Genomic DNA, 23,282 nt, shown 5'->3' with positions numbered 1-23,282 from the left:
GCAGGTTTGACTTTAATTGATTTACCCACAAATCACTAAAAACTAATATAAAACACACACTGTTAAATTCTTATTTAACTAATAGAAATCAATAAAAGCTAAACATCATAAATACTGTATATATCGGCTGAGACTCGCAGGCAATCACAGTCATGCTGATATAGAGCCATATCGCACCGCTACTCATGTGATATTGCGTTTATACAACAGTCAATGCATTTTTGCACACGTTTGTCTTATTGTTAACAACCTTGTTTCAGTCCCTTTCAACATAAAAGTCTTTGCTTCTGACTCAGACATCTAATGGTGTAATAATGTAACTTTCACTGAAGTTTTAATCACAATCACTAATGGGCCCTTTCTCAATACCAAATACGACATGTTATTAATATTATTTATTGAAAAATAATAGGTAAATAAACAATATTAGCCATTGTAAAAGTATAAGTAGTTTGTACAATAGGAAATAAACAAGCAAACAGTTCAGTCAAAAGTACAAAAGCAGCGCTAGTTATAGTACAGGATTACAGTTAAATAAAAATATAAAGCTATAAATCTTAACTTTTCCCTTTGCCAAATCAATTTCCTCTGGAACAAGTTATGGATTAATAAGGCCAAAGACTGTCCACTTGATATATGCAAAATACCTCATGTTTAAACACTATCTACATAAGAGCCAGAGACAAATTCCCGAAGGATTGGCGGAGATGATGCTGTTCTCGCGGGTACATGAGCGCTGAACTACATCACCTGATCATCTTTGTTTTTTGGCTTTCTTTGCTGAAGGTCAGGAGCTCACATCTCTGAAAACGTCTAAACAAATTGTCTATATTTGTGATATATATGGTGAAATAGTTCCAGTGCTGATACTGGTAGAATATCGCATGGCTGGAAAAGGCTTTCAGCCAATCAGAATCGATTGGATTCTTGAATTATACTCTTGAATTCTGGTTGATTATGAGCAACATATTACATATTTAGAAAGAAAAAAAAAAATATGAGTGAGTGATTCCTTCACTCATGCTCATGGATAAATCAGTAGGATGTTGCATGAGCCTCCAACTGGAATCATATCTATATCTTTAAACTATTTAAATCATTGTCTATTTCTTTTTCTCTTGCCAATGTATATTTTTTAAATTCCTCTCTTGTTTTTTCTATTTCCTTCTGGACATCGCAAAGATCATTGTGTGTTTTCCTCATGTGAGCGATGGATTTGAGGGCATTGGAATAGACCTTTTCTGGATCATCTACTTTTCCCTTTCTCATCTGGTGAATGTCTACAGAATCCATCACTATGAAGGCGACGTCAGCTATGACTAATAGTCCACCCAACACACCTGAGACTGCTTCTGCTGCCACTCGTCCAACTCTTGCAGTCCGAGTAACAATTCTACCAATGTTTGCCAACAGACCTAAATTCATGAGTTGTGCGCCACACAAAACGTTTCTTTTGTCTACATTGCATGCCATTCGTACATTGTCAACAGCCGGGTTGCCGAAAAACACCCTGAACTTTGTAATTTTTCTCAGTACCTTTCTCAGTCTATTCAGTGGTGTGAAAATTGGTTCGCTTACAGATTCATACTTCTGCTGAATTTGTTCAAGGCTCTCTTTGAATGATTTTTGTTTTACTGTATCAGTAATGCTGGAGGCAGCACCCGCTACACCACCTGCAACTCCAACACCAACACCAACACCAGTTACAATCAGAGATGCTCCAAATGTGAACGGTGCCAAAATTAAACCAGCCAATGCAGTGATTCCTCCAGCTGCCCCGATCACTGAACCTGCCAGACCCCCCGCTGTGGCATTATAATGTGCAGACTCCATCGAATCTGTTATTTTCCCCCACTCACTAACTAAAACCTCAATGTCTTTATTGTGCTTGTCGTAGGCCTTGTTAAAGGCATTAATAGACTTCATCAACCTTTGCTCAAGTGCTTCTGGAATTCTCTTATTTCTCTTTACTGCATCTTTCAGGAATGGTTGTGCTAGAATCTCATCAGCTGAAGGTCTGTCTTTACGGTCACAGCTGAGCATTTGTCTGATCAACTCCCTCAGTTCCTCTGAGTATCTCTCTGAGATGGGAGGGGGGGTTCCTGTCATGCTGGAAGAATGTAGTACTTGACGCTGCATGTGATTTGCCTGTGGAGGAAAAAAATAAAACAAAATAAGTATCTGGTTAGTGTCAGCAGGGGTTGAAGAAAAAACTGAAATAAACTCTGGTTGCTGTAACTGTGCTTGCTCTGGCAAGAACAGCAAGAGAAAATGTGATCAGATGCTGTAGGTTGATTGATGACGAGAACATAATCATCATATAGAGTCTTAATTGACTGATATTATGTCTGAGTTTTATATGGGTGATATGTTATTAGTTTTGTTTTATTGTTGTGTTGGTGTTCTACAGCATGAGTCCAGCACAGTTTAATCAGAACATCTGAATACGTTTTAAAACACAAGTTACACATTTTGAATTCCTGGGAGATTTTCTCACACACAGACATCAAGATTCAGCTTATGAGTCTCAACAATGATGACATGCTTCATGGCGCAATGCACTCTGGGAGCCATGGGTGAGTTTTATACGATTCTCCCAGAATGCTTGCGGCATTAATTCTCATGAGATCAGTAAACAAGGCTGCTTTGTGAGGAGTACAACTGTTAGTCAATAAAAAGCCAACATTATTTGATCACATTTTGTCTTGCTGTTCTCGTCATAAACAGATACAGCAGCCAGACAAATACTGATGTTAAAGAGTCAAACTGCCCAACTAAAGCAAACACTGATCACCATAATGGAGGAATCAAACCAACTATTATTTTAAATAAAACATTAGCATATAAACCTCTGTTAATTCTCAATACAAACTTCTGTAGATGTATGACAGAAATAAAGTCAGTCTGGTTAGTAATAAGTGAAGCTGGTAGTGCTGTTCTTCCTCTGCCAAGATCTTCGGGCTGTTTACATGACTCATTTTTCATCTAAAAATGTAAAACTATTTATGCGGTTTGGCCGTTTGTTTATACGACAGCTGCGTTTTGGGAGCCTGAAAATGCAAACTTTGTGGAAGTCTTGAAAGTGGAAGTTTTTGAAAACGATCTCTGTGTAAACAGCAAAAACCCATATCTCTGAACATGATGACGTCACGCACATGCGTATTATGTGTACAGTCTATAGTGTTTCATCGCCATCTAATGGCCTGGCAGCAGAATATTTAAATTTAAATTAGCCCATGATTTACTCACCCTGAAGCCATCCTAGGTGTATACGAATACAGTCGGAGTAATATTAAAAAATGTCCTGGCTTTTCCAAGCATTATAATGGGAGTGAATGGTTGTCTGTCTTTGGAAGTCCATCAAAGCGCATCTATTCATGTTTAAAGTGCTCGACACGGCTCTGTGGGTGTTAATAAAGTCCTTCTGAAGTAAAGCGATGCATTTGTGTAAGAAAAATATCCATATTTAAAACTTTATCTGCTAAAATAACTAGCTTCCAGCAGATGGCCGTACACAACGATTTACACCAAAAGAGTCACACTTGAACTTGACAAGCAACATAATAACCAAGGGGGTAATCCATCAGCCGGAAACCGAAGCTTCCTCGGGCGCCGCCATTGATTAGCAGACCATCACCTGCTGTTGTCGAATGCGCATGCGTCGCGTCTGAAAGCGTTGTTGTCTTTGGAGCTCCATCGATTTGATTTATAATTCTTGATTTTACTCTTTAAACTTACTTACAACAAACATTTTCTACTTTTCCTCTGAGAAGCACTACTGCTCAAACCTCATAGTTACAACGCGGACTGTTGAGCAGACGCGTCTCAAGCCTATTAGTGATCCAACGCTGGATACTCCTATAGGTTACGTCCGTGGATCACGGCTGAACGCGTCTTCTCCACACTCACTTACAAACATTTTTCGCCTATCGTGCGTCTACTCTACACCCGTACCACTAAAAAGACGGATTATATCTAAGACTTCAGTCATAAATTAGTATTAATATTGTTAGCATCACTGGTAGCGTAGTTGCTAACTTACTGTCCATCTGTCAAAATGGCGAATATATCAGATGTAAGTAGTCTACCTTTTGGTGCAGGTGAGGACACATTTGAGCTGCACGCGGTGCAGTCTGAGCTGGAAGCTGTTGAGAAACAGATCCACGACCTTTTAGTGAGACAAGCCAAACTGATAGACCGGCGGTTAGCTCTTGAAACATCACACGCCGATGCACACAAATCAGTGATTAACGTTACTAACCCGCTGACTCCGACATCGTCTACTCCGTGCGTTACTCAGCATCGGTCCCGAGCGCCGAGGTCGCGATCAGCCATGGTCTCGTTCACTCCGGCTCCAACACGCCACCACGAAGCCTGGATGGTTCCGCAGCGGAAGACGCGAGTCAGGTCTAGACCAAGAAAACTCTCTCCGACCCTCCCGGTTTTCGAGTTATCCACACAAAACCGCTTCTCCCCTCTTCGCGAAACAGAACGCGATGCTGTGATCATCGGCGATTCCATCGTTCGGCACGTCCACGCTACATTAGGTAAAAGTAAGGTGCACAGTCACTGCTTTCCTGGTGCTCGTGTTTCTGAAATCGCTGCTCACGTTCCCGAGATTCTGAACGATAACGAGCGCGTCGGAACTGTGGTCTTGCACGCGGGAGTGAACGACATCAGGCTGCGCCAGACGGAAGTTCTGAAGAAAGACTTCAGGAATCTGATCGATACGGTACGCAGCACATCGCCTGATATAACGATCATTGTGTCAGGACCGCTTCCCACGTACCATCTAGGACATGACAAGTTTAGTAGATTGTTCGCGCTAAATGAATGGTTAATGTCATGGTGCAGTGAGCAGAAACTGCTCTTTCTAAATAATTGGAATCTGTTTTGGGAGCGTCCTAGGCTTTTCCATGCTGATGGCTTACACCCAAGCAGATTCGGAGCGGATCTTCTGTCGGATAACATCTCCAAAATGTTAAATACCTTTTGACTAGTAACCAAAAGTCCAAATCATAGTCTCTGCTGCACCAAATTAACTGATATAAATACTAGTGTAGAACATTGCATAGAAATTGTGTCTATTCCTCGTTTAGTGCGATCAAATAATAAATCTACTGCAGGATCTAGGAAAAATCGAATTGTTATTAAAACAGAAAATGTTGCTATTAGTAAACCAAAACAATTTCTAAAGCTAGGTCTTTTAAACATTAGATCACTCACACCTAAGGCAGTTATTGTAAATGAAATAGTCACAGATAATAGCATCGATGTACTTTGCCTTACTGAAACCTGGCTTAAACCAAATGATTATTTCGGTCTAAATGAGTCTACTCCATCAGGATACTCCTATAAGCATGAGCCCCGTCTGATTGGTCGTGGCGGCGGTGTTGCAACAATCTAAAAAGTATCTCAGAAAACGGGTTATAAGTTTATTTCATTTGAAGTACTTGTACTAAATGTTACGCTCTTAGATGCTAGAAAAACATCCCTATTATCTTTAGCCTTGGCTACCGTACTGTATATAGACCGCCAGGGCCTTACGCTGATTTCCTAAAAGAGTTTGCAGATTTTCTCTCAGACCTATTGGTCAATGTCGATAAAGCATTAATTGTTGGAGATTTTAACATACACGTAGATAATCAAAATGATGCGTAAGGGGCTGCGTTTATAGATTTATTAAACTCCTTTGGGGTTAAGCAAAACGTTACCGGACCAACTCATCGTTTTAATCATACACTCGATTTAATTATATCACATGGAACCGATCCAACCGATATAGATATCATTCCACAAAGTGATGATGTAACTGACCATTACATGGTAACTTGCATATTACGTACCCCTGTAATATATCATGCTGCGCCGCGTTATCGATTAGGCAGAACAATCCTTCCATCCACCATAGATAATTTTTCAAATTGCTTATCTAATCTGTCTCAGCTGCTCAGTGAACCCAAACAAACAGATGAACTAGAGGAACTAACTAGCACTATGAGCACCATTCTCTCTGGAACACTGGATATTGTTGCACCTATTAGACTAAAAAAGGTCAGAGAGAAAATTAAAGCACCATGGTACAACAATACTACGCGTGTTCTAAAGAGAGAAACCCGTAATTCAGAGCGTAAATGGAAACAAACTAATTTAGAGGTTTTTAGAATCGCTTGGAAAGACAGTACGCCACGTTATAAAAAGGCCCTAAAAGTAGCCAGGGCTGAGCACCTCCGCAAACTAATAGAAAACAACCAAAACAATCCTAGGTTTTTATTTAACACCGTGGCTAGACTAACAAATAAACAAGCGTCACCTGAACAAAATATTCCGTTACAGTTTAGTAGTAATGATTTCATGAATTTTTTCACTGAGCGGTGGCTTTTTCTATTTTCTAATTTGTACAACTGTGTTCCACCTGCCCTCCGGACCTGTGCATCTAATCAAGATGACATCCTTCGAAGAAATTAATGCCCATGTACTTAACAGGGCTGAAACTTTTGCCTTCTCACAAACTGATGCAGAGCGGATACTCTTTAAAACCACACACTCCCTAGAAAACCATCCATTGGCAATAGAGGAGACAAAAATCAAGCTCCTCCGCCTGAAGAAGAAAGAAACACGCCTTCAACTCCATGGATATGCACTAAGTGAGTACTGGCGCAATAAACGCATTCCTCAAGGTCTACGCATACAGAAAGCACCCACCATTGGCAAGGAATCAAAAGACTTTGTGAAAAAATGGTGTGAAATCTTGAATAAGTGCTCCATGGACTTGATGCTGCTAATAGTTGAGGAGGTTACAAAGCAAAAAGAGGATGTTATAAAAGACATTGAAAGCCAAGAAACACTAATAAAGGAGAAAGTTGGTGATGACATCTCCCAAATCCTTGATTCGATTAAACAAACCCTGAAAACCTTTGAAGATGGTTTGATGACCACTAAAATCAGAAAGTACAAAAGGGATGCGGATGACTACCAACAAGGAAAGGTCTATAACTTCCTGTGTTCTGAAGACACCCAACCTTCCTCCAGGAGACGCCAGATCACTCAGCAGAATGAAACCACCTCAGCTGAGAGTGACATCCCCACTGACTCGGACTCCTCCTGGGGTTATCAACGTCCTAAGGGGAGATCACAACCAAAAAACGATCAAGGCAGAACAAGAGGAAGACGAGACGTGGGAAGAAGAAACGCAGACACCAGGAACAGGCCCAACACGCGTCTGTGGGTGAAAACCCGGTAATCAATCTCTCTAACAAGGTACTGACCACGCATGAACTCTCTGCTTTATATAAAGGACTAAGTTTTGTTCCTACATGCTCAGTTGATTCTTTTGAAATTAAAATAGATTTATTTCGCTTTTTTAGAAAGCTTAAACTGAAGCACATGTTTGGTGATTCTGATATGCAAAGATCTGATAAATCTGTTTTTAGGAACAAGAGTAAATTCATTCCTAGCTGTGAAAATTCTACTATCCAAACATTTTGCAGGGTGGTTGAAAAAGAAATTCTGGACAAGTACACTAGAAACTATTCCTATTCTAATATGACCTATCATGAAAGATTGGCCATAGAAGAACTCTCTAGAGATAATGATATCATTATCAAACCAGCTGATAAGGGAGGTGCGATTGTGGTGCAGAATATGGCTGATTATAAAAAAGAAGCTTATCGCCAGCTAAATGATGAACAGTTCTACAGGAAGCTTAAGGTTAATCCTACCTTAGATTTTCAAAAGAAAATTATTGATGTCACGAACATGGCTTTATCTTTGAACTGGATATCAAAAGATGTGTATGATTTCCTTAATTGTGAACATCCTGTGATTCCTATATTCTATATGCTACCTAAGATCCACAAGAGCCTTATAGAGCCTAAAGGTCGACCCATTGTGGCTTCTAATGATTCCCTTTTGGAACCCTTGTCTAACTATGTGGATCATTATATTAAGCCGTATGTTTCTAAACTTCCATCCTACATCAAGGACTCTACTGATGTCATTAATAAAATCTCAGAAATTAACGATCTACCTGGTGATATTTTTCTGGTCACATTAGATGTAGAAAGTCTCTATACAAATATACCCCATGAACGAGGATTAGATGCCTTAGGTTTTTACCTCCAAGATCGCACTGATTTTCCCCCCAGTGAATTCATTTGTGAATTGGCCTCTCTAGTCCTTAAGCTAAATTACTTTTCCTTTGTAGGGGAGTTTTATTTACAGCTAAAAGGCACATCCATGGGCTCCACCTTCGCTCCAGACTTTGCCAATTTATATATGGGTATGTTTGAGTGTAACTTTGTCTTCAATCTTGACAGGAACCCCTTTTGTCAAAAAATCCTTAAGTGGTACAGATATCTTGATGATATATTCTGTCTTTTTCAAGGGAAAAGGGAAGAACTCTTAGAGTTTGTGTCTTTTTTGAATGGTGTTTATGCTGATTTAAAATTCTCAATTGAATATGATCTACAACGTGTATCTTTCCTTGACATGTGGATTGAGTTAAAGGATGGAGGCCTCATTACCACACTTTACAGGAAACCCACTGACCGTAACACCTTCCTTTTGGCAAGTAGTGCCCATCCTAAAGCCTTGAAAAATGGCTTACCTAAGAGTCAGTTTTATAGACTAAGGCGCATATGCCATTCTGATGAAGATTACATAGAAAAGTCTTTGGAAATGAAACAAAGGTTTCTAGAAAGGGGTTATTCTGCTCAGTGTGTTGAGGACGCCCATCAGGCTGCCCTGTCGAAATCAAGACAGATCTTATTGACAAAGAGTATCCAGGAAGAAAACAATTTTTCAGTAACTTGTATTACCACCTATACCCCTCAGGCTCACATGTTTAAGAGTACCATCCTTAAATATTGGCACATTTTGACCTCAGACCCAGCTCTCATCCAACATTTTAAAGATCCACCCCTTTTTGTTTACAAAAGAGGGCCAAACCTACGAAATAAATTGGTTAGAGCCAATATATTACCAAGTCCCAGACAGACACTTTTAGCTCCCCTCAAACATGGAAATTACCCTTGTGGTAACTGTGCCCAGTGCCACAATACGTGGAAAACAAACACTTTCACACATCCTAGAACAGGGAACTCTTTTCCAGTAAGAGGGGTTATCACATGCAACACTAAAAATTTACATTTACATTTACATTTATTCATTTAGCTGACGCTTTTATCCAAAGCGACTTACAATTGCTATACATGTCAGAGGTCGCACGCCTCTGGAGCAACTAGGGGTTAAGTGTCTTGCTCAGGGACACATTGGTGTCTCACAGTGGATTCGAACCCGGGTCTCTCACACCAAAGGCATGTGTCTTATCCACTGCGCCATCACCACCCATATGACCCATACACCCATACAAAAATGTTGTATATATGCTTAAATGCACGTGTGATATGATCTATATTGGTAAAACTATTCGCCCTCTGAAGCAAAGAATTAGCGAACACAAAAGTTCAATAAGACGAAATGATATGAATTATCCTGTTGCCCGCCATTTTAATAACCACTCGCATCCTCTATCTTCCCTCAGGTTTCAGGGAATAGAACAGGTTACTTCTCAGAGAGGGGGTGATGTTGACAGGCGACTATGTCAGAGAGAGCTGTATTGGATCTATATGTTAGAAGCACTACAACCACTGGGTCTCAATGAGGAGTTTGATATGAGCGTGTTTCTTTAATCTCATCACTATAGACTATTCTATGTTTTATGATGGTCATAGCCTGATATTTACATAGAATAGTGGTTTCTTTCTATTTGTGTCGATGCAAGGTTATCTTGTAATGTATTTTTCTATTTGAAGTTTTGATGTAATTTATGTGTTTTTGTGTTTTTTTTGTTTTCAGTAGACCCTGTACCTAAGGCTATACTTGATATAGGCTATGTTGAACTACATTTCCCATGTTCCCTATCCCTGTAGCCTTAGCCATGTTAACACAGGTGTCTGGCATTATGCAATTAGGAGAGGTGATTGGCAAGAGCCCTTTTGTATGGCCACATTCACTTTGTTTGTATGCCTGAAGAAGGTTGCAAGACCGAAAGCTTGCTAATAAATTGATCTTGCACAGTGTTTGAGTGTGCGGCTGCTGTATTTGTACAATTTTCATGAATTTTTTCACTGAGAAAATAGAAAACATCAGAACCACAATTGTAAACGTTCAATCCTCAATCGCGCCTTATAACTCAGCCTCGATTATCACCCCGCAAGAACAATTACAGTGCTTTACAACTATAGAACAAATAGAGTTAAATAAACTTATCACTTCATCTAAAACAACAACATGTTTATTAGATCCCATACCAACTAAACTACTGAAAGAAGTGTTACCTATAGTGGAAGAGCCTCTCCTCAATATTATTAACTCATCTTTATCTTTAGGTCATGTTCCAAGAACATTTAAACTGGCAGTTATAAAACCACTCATTAAGAAACCACAATTAGACCCAAATAACCTAGCAAATTATAGACCCATTTCAAATCTTCCTTTTATGTCTAAAATACTAGAAAAAGTTGTGTCCGCCCAACTGGGCTCTTTCTTACAAGAAAATGACATCTATGAAAAGTTTCAGTCTGGATTCAGGCCGCACCATAGCACTGAAACTGCGCTCATTAAAGTCACAAATGATTTACTCTTAGCTTCTGACTAAGGCTGTATCTCAATACTAGTTTTACTTGATCTTAGTGCTGCGTTCGATACTATAGATCACACAATACTCTTAGATCGACTACAAAATTATACTGGTGTTCAAGGACAAGCATTAAGCTGGTTCAGATCATACTTATCTGACCGATACCATTTTGTCTATTTAAATGGAGAAAAATCGATCATAACTCCAGTAAACTATGGAGTGCCGCAGGGATCTGTGTTAGGCCCTCTATTATTCTCAATATATATGCTGCCACTTGGAAATATTATAAGGAAACATTTAATTAGTTTCCATTGTTATGCTGATGACACTCAAATATATATTTCATCACGGCCGGATGAAAACGCTAAATTATCCAAATTGACAGAGTGTGTTAAAGATATAAAAGATTGGATGACGCGCAATTTTCTTTTATTAAATCCAGACAAGACAGAGGTAATACTTATCGGTTCAAAAAACCGCCCACAAAACCTCTCACAATACAACTTTAACATAGTAGGATGTCCTGTTACTTTATCCTCTACAGTAAAAGACCTGGGTGTTATACTTGACTGCAACCTGTCTTTTGAAAATTATATTTCATATGCTACTAGAAGACAGACGGGTCGCTCACGTCACATCTACGTCGTCAAGCTCAGTTTGAGTCTGCGCAGTACGCTCAGCCAACAGGAAGTGAGTGCTTCTAATTGACTTCACTTTTCTCCGTTGAATCCAATGGATTCGCTGTGTCCATTTCTTTTACTGTCTATGGTAATAACAGCAATTGACACCTCTCGTGGTTCAAACAAACAGGACTGGGCAACCGCGTCCATCATTACAATAGCCGCGTTTCCGCTAGTGTGTCCCAGGGCCAGTCACTTCCACTGTCACTTCCGGGGCTTGATCGGGCCTCGTCGGGGCTTACTCGGGGGTTTTCTGGCCTGTCGAATACCTTGGTCCAAAGCGGGCCAGCTCGGGCTAGAGGAGTGTTTACGAACAGATGCAGAGTTTACCTGAGTCTGGAGACGCCAGCGCCGGATGATTCTGTCAGCATTAAAGACTTTTAAAATAATTTAACTCAAAACTCACTTTCATGTTTGAATCCCATCTGTTTGTGATCCGATATGGATTCTGATCACCGTATAAGGTAGAAATATTTGTATGCGATGCAAGTCTATGCACGCTAACAATTACCATTAAGCAAAGTCAATATGAACGCTTGAAGAAATCAGGCGTTTCAGTAATTTCTCTGACTGAAAATATAACTAGCCTACTGGGTGAGAGTGCTAAAGTTCCTCAGGTCGTATTTTGGGTGGCATATTATCCATATTATGTAGAAATTATCATTCTTTCTAAATGTGATGTAAATATACAGAAGTCCTGAACCGCAACGTAAAAAAAAAAAAAAAAAAAAAGAAATCCATAAAAAATAAAATAATTCTAGCATTTCAAAATTAAAGTCGAAATATTTTGAGAATAAAGTCGAAATATTTAGAGAAAAAAGTCTTCCGTAGAAGTTGCGTGTGTGCTTGTTTCACATTGTCACACAGGCATTCATTCGTGTGTGTGTGTGTGTGTGTGTGTGTGTAAACTGGATCTACACAAAATAATAGCTTTTTACTTTTATCTGGCCTTTCAACAAAAGGAAATTCTACAGGTCTACCAACATGGCATTAGGCTATAGGACGTTATAAAATATACTGCGCCGGAATAGACTTTAGCCTACAGGCGAAAACACTTTTCAGACTGGATCAAGATATCCAGCTTTATGAATGAATGAATGAAGGAATAAATGAATGAGGCATTTATATAGCGCTTTCATATGTCTACTGTAGGCCTACACCCAAAGCGCTTTACAATCATATCAGGGAGTCCGTCCTCAACCACCATCATATATATACAGTGCTATGCATAAGTTTAGACACCCATGCTAAAGTTGACTAAAAAGAAGAATAAAAAATCATCTTTTGGAAATTGAACTTAATGCCTTAATTTAAAAAAAATAGGAAAAATCCAACCTTTAAGGACACCAATTTTCTTTGTGAATGAATAATGTAGCCTTCACCATACCTAGAGATTTGCATGGGGTACTTTCCATAAGATCATCTCTCAATGCAAATCAAACCAGCTATTAGGCTAACTGAAATAAAACCATGCCAATCTCTAGGTATGGTGAAGGGTATGTGATGATGTGGGGCTATTTTAATTCCAAAGGCCAAGGGAACTTTATCAGGATGCGTAGTATCCTTGATCCATGAAGTAACTGGCCTTTAAAAATAAAAATCTGCCTGCCTCTATGGGAATTTAACATAGGGGTGTCCAAACTTATGCACCCTGTATTTTAAGGAAGAACATTTATTTATTTACGATACATTATTCATTCACAAAGAAAATTGGTGTCCTTAAAGGTTGGATTTTTCCTAATTTTTTAAATTAAGGCATTAAGTTAAATTTCCAAAAGATGATTTTTTATTCCTCTTTTTAGTCAACTTTAGCATGGGTGTCTAAACTTATGCATAGCACTGTATATATATATGCTGTCAAACGATTAATACATGTGTGTGTACGGTGTATAATTATTTTCTATATATAAATACACACACATGCATGTATATATTTAAGAAATATTTGCATGTATATACTGTGTATATATATTTATATTATATATAATTTATATTATATATAAATATTTTATATATAAATAACACATTTTCTTAAATATATATATGCATGTGTGTGTATTTATATATAGAAAATAATTATACTCCGTACACAGACATAAATTATGTAAACACAAACTTTTATTTTGGATGTGATTAATCGCGATTAATCGTTTGACAGCCCTAATATATATATATATATATATATATATATATATATATATATATATATATATATATATATATATATATAATATCTGAGGAAATCACAGGATTTGGCCAAATGATTGGATACAGAATGATGCACTTAAAATGTATCCAGAACGTATTTATGGTGAAGAGGGAGACAGTGTGGTTACTGTTAAGTGTTCTCGAACCAGATGGTGTTGCCTATAGACGAGCACGAAAACACGTCAAAAACACTGCCACATAAAGTTTGGATTGTGGTGCCGACTCTGTCGGTGCTCGTCTATAGGCAACGCCATGGTAATGCATGTTAGTAGATTAGCACCTGTAGAATTTCCTTTTGTTGAAAGTCCAGATAAAAGTAAACGGCTACTATTTTGTTTAGATCCATGTCCGAGGCAGTTCGACTTCACAAGCGCATTTCTTTACACACACACACACACGACTGGATGCGCACCGTTAAGAATGCACACACACGCAACTACGGAAGACTGTATTCTCATGTTTCGACTTTATTCTCAAAATGTTTCGCCTTTATTCTCTATATGATTTGACTTTATTCTCTAAATGTTTCGACTTTATTCTCTAAATGTTTCCAACTTTATTCTCTAAATGTTTCATCTTTATTCTTGAAATGTTTTGACTTTAATCTCGAAATGTTTCGACTTTTTTCTCGAAATATTTAGACTTTATTCCCGGTTATCATCAGCTATCTTCAATAATGCTCAATCATCACTCAGTTAATCGCTTAATTATCTCATTAACTCCAACACCGATTCAGTGTTACATGTATCACCCTGTAGTAGTGCACACTGAGCAGTGTTCATTTAATCTGGGATAACCCATGTGGGACCTACATGAAAACTGATGACAAAACTGACTCCATCCCAGTTAGATAGTCCAGGTCAAGTCCATGTGGGCTCCTCATGAGTTTGCTGGCTGGGAATCTTATTTTTTGCAAAAATAGCTTCTTCTTTTTTTTTTATCACCACATAATATCATTCATATTGTGATATAAGATGTTGGTCATATCATCCAGTCCTATCATTGTTGAGAGTTTTAAATATTTATTAAATATCTATTTTTTATATTAATGTTTAATTGCAATATATTTGAAAATCAAAGAAAGCCTTTTATTCAGTTACCATGAAAAAGCACTGTGCTCTGTGTTTGTAGATTATAAAGGTAATTGAAACAGACCCATCAAGTTATATTTTTGTAATTTGCATCTGTATGATTTAATACAGGACTTTTTGAAAAAGAAAAAGACAATTACTCACCCACACATCAAGCATGCAGAGATCATGGAGCAACCATCCCAATGACCATATGTCACTAAAACAGACGATGCACGACAATGAAAATTAAGAAGTGTACTGTACTCAACTGATAATTTAAAGTGTTTTTAGGGGTTCAAGCATGAAATGCTGAAACCCTATTGTAATTGTAATTAGGGGTTCAAGCATGAAATGCTGAAACATTATTGTAATTGTAAAGATTTGTAAAACGCATCGTGCAGGCCAAACCGTAAGGCCTAGAGACTTGAAACCTGGCCAGATGGTAGGCCTCAATTTGGGGACAACCTATCAGAGTATGACCCTGAATGGCCCATAGGTGGCGCTACAGCAACCAAAAGTTCAAAATTGCTCATAACTCTTAGACCGTTTGTCCCAGGATCAAGTGTCTTATATCGTTGGAATCCTTGGCTCAAGGCGGACAAAATGCCTATCGCCGATTTGCTCGGCCTTCAGGCGCCAATTTCGAGTAAATTGAGGTTTTTTGAAAAACCTACTTTTGTGAACTACTCTTAGGTTTTTAGCCTGATTGGAACCAAACCACTGCAGAAATATTCTCTGGACAGTGACTATCAATAATCATCAAAAAAAAAATCTTAATTTAAATTCACGGTTGCTAAGGGGAACCAAAATGTTTGAAGGCACCAGGGCCACTTTTACTAAAACAATTATAACTTGTGTCCCGAGTTTAGCAAATATGTCTCTTTCCGTTTACATGTTCATGAGCTCAATCTGAGGTCATTTGATAAAAAATTGCTATGATTGGCCACTTGGTGGCGCTATAACATGGGAAAAAGTAATAAAAATGGCTATTAACGCACTCAACCATTAGTTAAAATCCTGAATCCTTCCCGAGTCCAACGATACCAAACATGCCAGGTTTCGCCTTATAGTTTGTGTATCATTGTCATTTAGTTCAAAATGTTCAAAACTAGTGCAGTACAATTCTCTGGACTCTCTAGATCAATAATTATCAGAAAAAGTTGAACTACTTCATTTGGATGGCTATAATGGGGTCACTTCAATATGTGGCCTTGACCAAGTGTCCCCGAAAGCCTATAAAAACAAGTCAGAACATGTGACATAAGACTCTAAACAATCATGCCAATTTTCAGACAGATCGGACAAAATTTGCCTCTATAACAGTTAAAAATGTGAACATGATATGAATATAATGGCATGTTAAGCCAATAAGTGGTATTTTACTGCCCCCTGCTGTTTAGAATAGATACTTTGTCATACTATTTAATATTGTTCTTTAATTAATATTTAGACTTTATAAAATCACTCTTTTAACATTTACAATCACATTTAGTGAAAATTCATCTTTTGAAGTATTACTACTGACAATTGTGTCACATTGAGGAATGTGAATCCTGAAGGAGACTTGCAAAAAACAGTTTGATCACATCATATAGTTCAAATGTCTGTATCTACAACATAATGTGTGTGTGTAGTCTTAGGTTTCTGAATACATTCTGAATCATCTGATTAATAGTTTACAAAGACTTTGTGAAATGTTTATAGACCATTCAAATATATTTTCATAATGACATATCCCAATAGCATTGAAAAAACAACAACAACAACATTTTTATTTGTGTGTGTGTGTGTGTGTGTGAGAGAGAGAGAGAGAGAGAGAGAGAGAGAGAGAGAGAGAGAGAGAGAGAGAGAGAGAGAGAGAGCATATATTATGGAGTTAACATGGAAAAACTGGTTTGCTTTAGTGCAGAAAACTGGGGAAAATCATGAGGTTTAAAGTGAAAGTGAGCCAATAAGTGGTCTTCTAGTGCCCTCTGCTGGACATTCTACTTATTAATGAAGTCTTTTCACATGTGCTTTTCAAGGTAAATCAAGGTAAACTAAGATAAAATCATGGTAAACTATGCTAGAACAGGGTAAATCATGGTAAACCCTGATAAATCATGATAAACTATGGTAAATCATGCTAGAATGTGGTATATCATGGTAAATCATGCTAGAACATGATATTTTCCATCTTCCTAAATAAAACGTAATAACTTTTGATGCTTTTGTGCTTAAAGGCCTTAAATGCCTTAATTGCTTGAACCCTGATAAATGCTGCTTGCAGCTTTAATTTTGTTTTGATTTTGTTTACAATTAAAATAGTCACCCTTCATGTAAAGACCTTAAGGAAATTGTAACTTTTAACATTTTAACAAGCATTTTATAATGCTAAACAGACTGATATTTGATATACATTAAATTATCCAATACCTCTTGGAATTATATTTCTTCTGATAAACTTCTGGGCTGATGTAGAGATTGGCACCCACAACTGTTTTAGCATATTCATCAGCTCTGCAGAGGAAAAACAAGTCAAGTCAAGTCAAGTCAAGTTTATTTATATAGCGCTTTTCACAACACAGGTTGTATCAAAGCAGCTTCACAGTATTAAATGTAAACTCAAACCTATAAAAGTCCAGGGCTTTTAGTTTTGGCCAATAATTTTCATTTTTATCCATCACTAGATCATATTTTTGTATTAGTTTACCTGTCCAATGCCTTTGAGCATCCAAAATCTCCTAGATTGATGTAACCATCTTCAGTCAGAAAGACATTCTACAATGACAACAGAAATCTCATAAATCTTACAGATTTGACTTGATATGAGATGGGATTAACTGAGCTTTATCAGTGCATATACCTGAGGTTTAATATCTCTATGAATAATGTTCTTCTCATAGAGATGCTGGAGAGTCAGACAAATCTGAACCAGCCAGTCAAGGATCTGCGCACATAGAGAAATCCCAATGTGTGAGTGTGTGTTTTTTCCCAGTGTGTGAGAGTGTGTATGTGAGTGCGTGAGTGTGAGTGCGTGAGTGTGTGTGTGTGTGTGTGTGTGTGTGTGTGTCCACAAGGATTGTGTTTTTTTATGGGTCATATTATACTAAATCATGTTTTTAAATCAAAAAGTTTGGAAAGTTTTATGTGAGGGTTGTTTAAAGGACAGATAATGGAATATACAGTATTCTGCATAAGAAACTCACCTGTTTTTCTTCAAAGGGTTTCTGGTTTTGCATCACTTTTGAAAGATCACCTCCTTCACAATACTCCATCACAATATAAATTCGTCCGGCATCTTTATCTAAATAAATCAACATCCAGTCAGACAAAAATGTAACATAAAATCTCATATTGTATTAAAGAAAGCTAATTTTCCGACATCTATACAGATGTTTTTGTTTAGCTTATTGTGTTATCCTTCTTCAGTCTCTATACAGTATATGTTTGTGGTAAGTAGTTATATTATTATTTTTTATAAACACAACAAAATGCCACATTTTTATTTGGAATAAAAGGAAAATTAATGTGCAAAAAAAAAAAAAAAAAAAAAAAACCTTCAAATGAATCCACATAAGTAGCAATATATCCAAAGTTCAGAGTTTTCAAGATCTCAACTTCATTTTTGACAGTATCCAGCTCCTCCCCCTAAGAAAAGAAGAAAAATTATTTCCATTAAAAAGTAACACTCATCTTTATTGTAAAGGAAAAGCTTTCACTTCTAAGGTCAATACTTGAGTAAGATTTAGTAAAAGCTTACATCTCTGCAATTCATCTGTTTGACCACATAAAGATCTCCCTCTGAGTCTTTCACAAGAAACGCTATCCCTGAAGCCCCTCGTCCAAGCTCTTTCTTTATGGTGTATCCATGTTCTGTTAGTACTTCTATAATCAAGATTTAGAATAGTATCTACAAAATACTGTAAGCACTAGAGATGAGAAAAACAAAGCTTTTCCAAACTTTGAATCTACTGAACCAATTTCTTCGCAATTCTGTTGAAACACTCGAAACTGGTCAAAACTGTATAAATGCAATGAAAACTCAGGCCAAATATGCATAAAAACACATTTTACAAAATAATTGCACATACATATTTTCTTGAATGTGTAATCTATGCAATCTTCATAAAATACTATTAAATATTAAATTCCTGATATTTTAAGGTTTAATTTGCATGATTATGATGGGCCTCTTACTAGGCTAATAGGAGATAATTAACTACTATACTCATTTATTATTTTACAAATGTGTCATTAAAATGTCTTAAACCGTATACATCTGATTCAAGATCAGGTACGGTCACACTGTCAATCCAAATCAGATTTTTTGTGAATCTAACTAAAATCTGATCTAAACGATTAACAATGACACTGAGTGACGCCAAACAACAACAACAGCGACATTGATAAAGGGCTTGTAATTAAGATTCTGTATTACAACAGAAATGGGTGGGAGAAGCCAGGGAGGAGCCAGGACGAAGGCCCATGGTGGAGTCAATGGAGGGAGGAGCCATGGTGGAGACTTGGCAGGTTTAACTTGGGGGACGATGGATCAGTAGATTTATTGACATATATTGCAATGTTCAACTTATTGCTTAATAATAATAATAATAATAATAATAATAGAAACAACATGAAGTGGATTAGATGTAATATTTCAGTCCCCTTTGCTGCAGTCTACTCTCGTCTACCATTGCCATCAGATTGTGCTTTCTGAAGGAGATTTGATAGTTTATACGGCTAACATAAAACTGGTGTTGCTTAAATTTATACTCACTGTCCACACTAGGAGATATGTCCAGGCCGTGGTCTGAGGCACTGCTGCAAAGTTTGTCCATCTTTAAGGGAAAGAAAATGATCCATCATATTTACATTTCAAATAATATTTATCAAAGCCTTTTAGTATTTAACATATAATTCAACTGAATACTAATTGGTTCTTGCGGAAGCTGAAACGTGCTGCGTTAGACGAGAATACACCTCATTGGTTCTTGCGGAAGAACAAAGGTGCTGGTAACACCTCATTGGTTCTTGCACGTCAAGCGAACATTCTTGATCTTCCGTTTGCCACAACTGATGTGTGAGTTGATCAATGTTTATATGTGAATAAAAGTTTAAACTAAATATGTTCATCATATAAACCGATCGTGTGTCTTCAGAAAATTTGGATGTTCAATTTTTATTGTATACATTTTTTGAAGCACACTTCTTCAACTACACTTCTTTTACAGTCTGGTTTGGTTCAGATACCAAATCAGACATCAGAAGACTACAGCGGACAGTCCCGACTGCTGAGAGAATCATCAGTGCTCACCTTCCCACCATTTAAAAACAAGGAAAAGGTCTCTGGACCCTCAGGACCCCTCACATCCAGACCACTTCCTCTTTGAACTGTTGCCGTCTGGCCGGCACTATAGAGCACTGAGCATTAGAACAGCCAGACATGAGACAAGTTTTTGATCAGGCAATCTACCCCCAAGTTTACTCTACTGTGCAATAAAAAACTTCAATGCTCATCATTATGCTTATATGGATGGGAGATTGGGCTTTCTCTTCATTACCTCTAAAACTGTGAAACTCTTTACCGAATGAGATAAGGTAAGTAAAATATCTTAGCGTTTTTAAATCTTACCTTAAACTCATTTCTTTTAAGGTAGCCTTGCCATTTAGAATTTTCCGAAAAAGCTACTTTTTCGAACTCATCCTAGACGGTTTGTCCAATTGTCACGAAAATTGAACCAGATCATCTTCAGGCGGTGATGACAAAAAGTTTTGGAATTCAAATTGATTCGTCAAACCATTTTTGATAAACGCATGAACAATTTTTACATTGCGCTTGCAAAAACAGTCGTAAGGCAGTATATCCGCAACGGTTTATTGTATTCAGACCAAACTTTGTACATGTACTCACAAGCATGACTTGAGGCTACATGCTGCGTTTCGGCGCAGCGCCACCTACTGAGTCCGGAGATATGAAAAATGGTAAAATTGCCAAAAATCTGCCAAAACCTGCCAAAAAAATCATAAAATTGGTCTCATTAGATTCAAGGCAACATACTGAGTCGACTGATATCCAATTTTACCATATCGGCCATTTTGGCTGTCAGACATTTTGAATTTTGTACCAAAATGCTGTATTTTAAGAACGCATGAACGGATTGTTACGAAACTTGGCATGGGTCATCAGCACGATGTCCTGAAGGAGCCTGAGAAGTTTCGAAACAGCGCCACCTAGTGGTGATTTTTTTTCCAAATGCTTATAACTTTGGGTGTGATCGACTTATTTTCACGAAACTCATCTCATTAGACTCCTGAATCGTTGCCGAGTCCAACGATACCAAACATGCTAGGTTTCGCCTTATGGTTTGTGTAGCATTGTGATTTAGCGCTTACAAAACATTTGCCGATATCTTCGAAACCGCTAGTCCGAACGAGACGAAACCACCATCAGAAGTTTGGAAACATAGGTCAATAGTAAAAAGCCAATGCCCAAATGCGAAAATATTGATAGTAAGGGGTAGTAAAATCCAATCAAAGTCATGTGTCAGTCATTTTTTACGTGTTTTTTCATATAAATGTCTATAACTCCGAAGCGAATTGAGATATTTTCACCAATATTGACACACATATGTATGGGCTCACTCTGAGGACACATGAAAAAAATGGTGGGACTGAGCCTCTTGGTGGCGCTATAATAGAACAAAACATGAAATTCCCATTGACTTCAATACAGTTTTGTGAAATAAAATGCTATACTAAACAAATGCATTGGTGTAATATTACAAAACTCAGAATGTGTCATCAGCACCATCCCCTGAAGGTAGCCAAAATATTTAGAGACAGCGCCACCTAGTGGTCAAAAGTTATAACAAAATTTCCAAAAAGGCTAATAACTTTTAAATAAATCTAGCTATTGAAATGCCACTGATCTTAACAGATTCCTTGGGTCAAGTCGAGAACATAGATACCAAGTTTACCTTATTTGGCCGAACTTCCTGTCCGCCATCTTGATTTTCAGTCAAAACCTACTTTTTCGAACTCCTCCTAGACCGTTTGTCCGATTTTCACCAAAATTGAATCGTATCATCTCCAGACCGTGCCGACTAAAAGTTATGGATTTCGTGTCGATAGACGAAACCGTTTTCGTATAGCGCAGCAGCAAATTTGTACCCTGGTAATCCAGAGTTCTCGCGAGAGCAAAAGTTGAATTTGCTCAGCGAGTTACTCTGGCTTCAAGCAATGGAGCTCATTAAATATGCCCCTCAATCTGAGCTGCACCAATCACAGCGGGTTATCTGATATAGGCGGGCCAGAGGCGAGCTAAACAGATGACGACAGCGCTGTGACGTCGAAGTCATTAGTAAACATAGCAGTTGTTTGAAACAGCTTTGGCCGCCACAATGAACGAGTTAGATGTGTCTTTTTCCCTAAAAGAGAAACAGAAGACGGCGCTCGAATCGTTCCTTTGCAAGACGGACGTTTTTGCTGTTTTGCCGACCGGATACGGTAAGAGTCTAATCTACCAGTTTAGCTCCGCTGATAGCGTATGGGGTTTATTGTTGTGATTGGTCGTAGTGTTATCCAATTGCGTGCAGTGAGATTTTCAAATGCATGCTTGGTGCCGCCTCTCAAACTGGCCGATTTTCATTGATCGATCCCAGACCATTAATCTTTTAGATTTAGGTCTGGATTTCCAGGCTAGCAAATTTGAGGCATGATGCCAAAAGCACTATTCAGGCTTTATCTCTGCAATGCCTTGACATATTGACACCAAACTTTGTATGTGTCATTGTCACTTCACTCTGACCACATCACATCAGTTTTGTAACTGCGCCACCTATTGGTCGAAAGTGATAATCCATTAAATCATATTTTTAATTATTGTTTCTATGATTTTTCAGGCATTTTGCCTAAAATCCTCTTTAAATGTCTTAATTGTTCATTGTTGCAGTTGGTCTGACACTTTCAGACATGTTGGCATGTCTTGTCGTCTTATTCTGCTTGGCCCCGGTAATGGCTGCTTGCAGCTATATTTATTATTATTATTATTATTATTATATTTTACATAGCTGCTTAAATGTCTTTATTGAACTAAGGCCTAATCCTGGATTAATCTAAACCCTGTCTGTGAAACCAGGGCTAATGTTTCGAATCTAAATATATTAAAAAGTATTTTGTGCAGCTGATGTATCAAAATCAGAATGGGGATTTATTGCTTACACACACAATGAATTTGTTTCAGTGACAGAAGCTTCCAGTGCACCGACAAAAACTACAACAATTACACAGATTTAATTAATTCATTATTATTAAATTATATATGGTAAATGTTACATAAATCTGTCCATTCACTTACAATCTTGTTTTCGCGCACACCTGGTCAACATAAATGCATTATGCGTCCTCTGGTGGTGTGAAAGAGGAATTACATGAATAAAACAGGCTCCTACAACATGTAATTTATTTTAGACCAATTGTTTGTATTGTCATGTTAAGTACCGGTAAATATGAATACATCTCCCTCTTCCCTAATTAAAAGAACACTGGACCATCAGTAAGTGGCATACTTATGGACAAGCTTTTTTATGTTTTAATTTTTTTTTATTTCTGTTTACATATAGGAGTATCAGATGTATACTGGCATAACCTACAACGAGTTCGTTTACCATCGAAATGACTTTGAAGCTGTTATATTAA

The 23,282-nt window shown here is 37.7% G+C and overlaps 1 protein-coding gene across 1 annotated transcript; it reads right to left on the bottom strand.

Moving 5' to 3' along the window:
* Positions 1–779: 779 nt before the first annotated feature.
* Positions 780–19,423, bottom strand: LOC308705838 (uncharacterized protein; the record flags this gene model as incomplete). Its single annotated transcript, XM_081391082.1, has 7 exons — positions 780–2,148; positions 14,766–14,820; positions 17,019–17,102; positions 17,296–17,363; positions 17,449–17,532; positions 17,792–17,889; positions 19,363–19,423. 7 exons carry the CDS (start codon positions 19,421–19,423, stop codon positions 1,075–1,077), a joined length of 1,524 nt encoding a protein of 507 aa, XP_081247208.1. The 3' UTR covers positions 780–1,074.
* Positions 19,424–23,282: the final 3,859 nt, after the last annotated feature.

Source organism: Scardinius erythrophthalmus, assembly GCF_964197995.2.
Source record: "Scardinius erythrophthalmus genome assembly, chromosome: 2".
Classification (NCBI taxonomy): Eukaryota; Metazoa; Chordata; class Actinopteri; order Cypriniformes; family Leuciscidae; genus Scardinius; species Scardinius erythrophthalmus.
The sequence above is the reverse complement of the archived record's forward strand: the minus strand, read 5'-3'. Positions and strand labels throughout refer to the sequence as shown.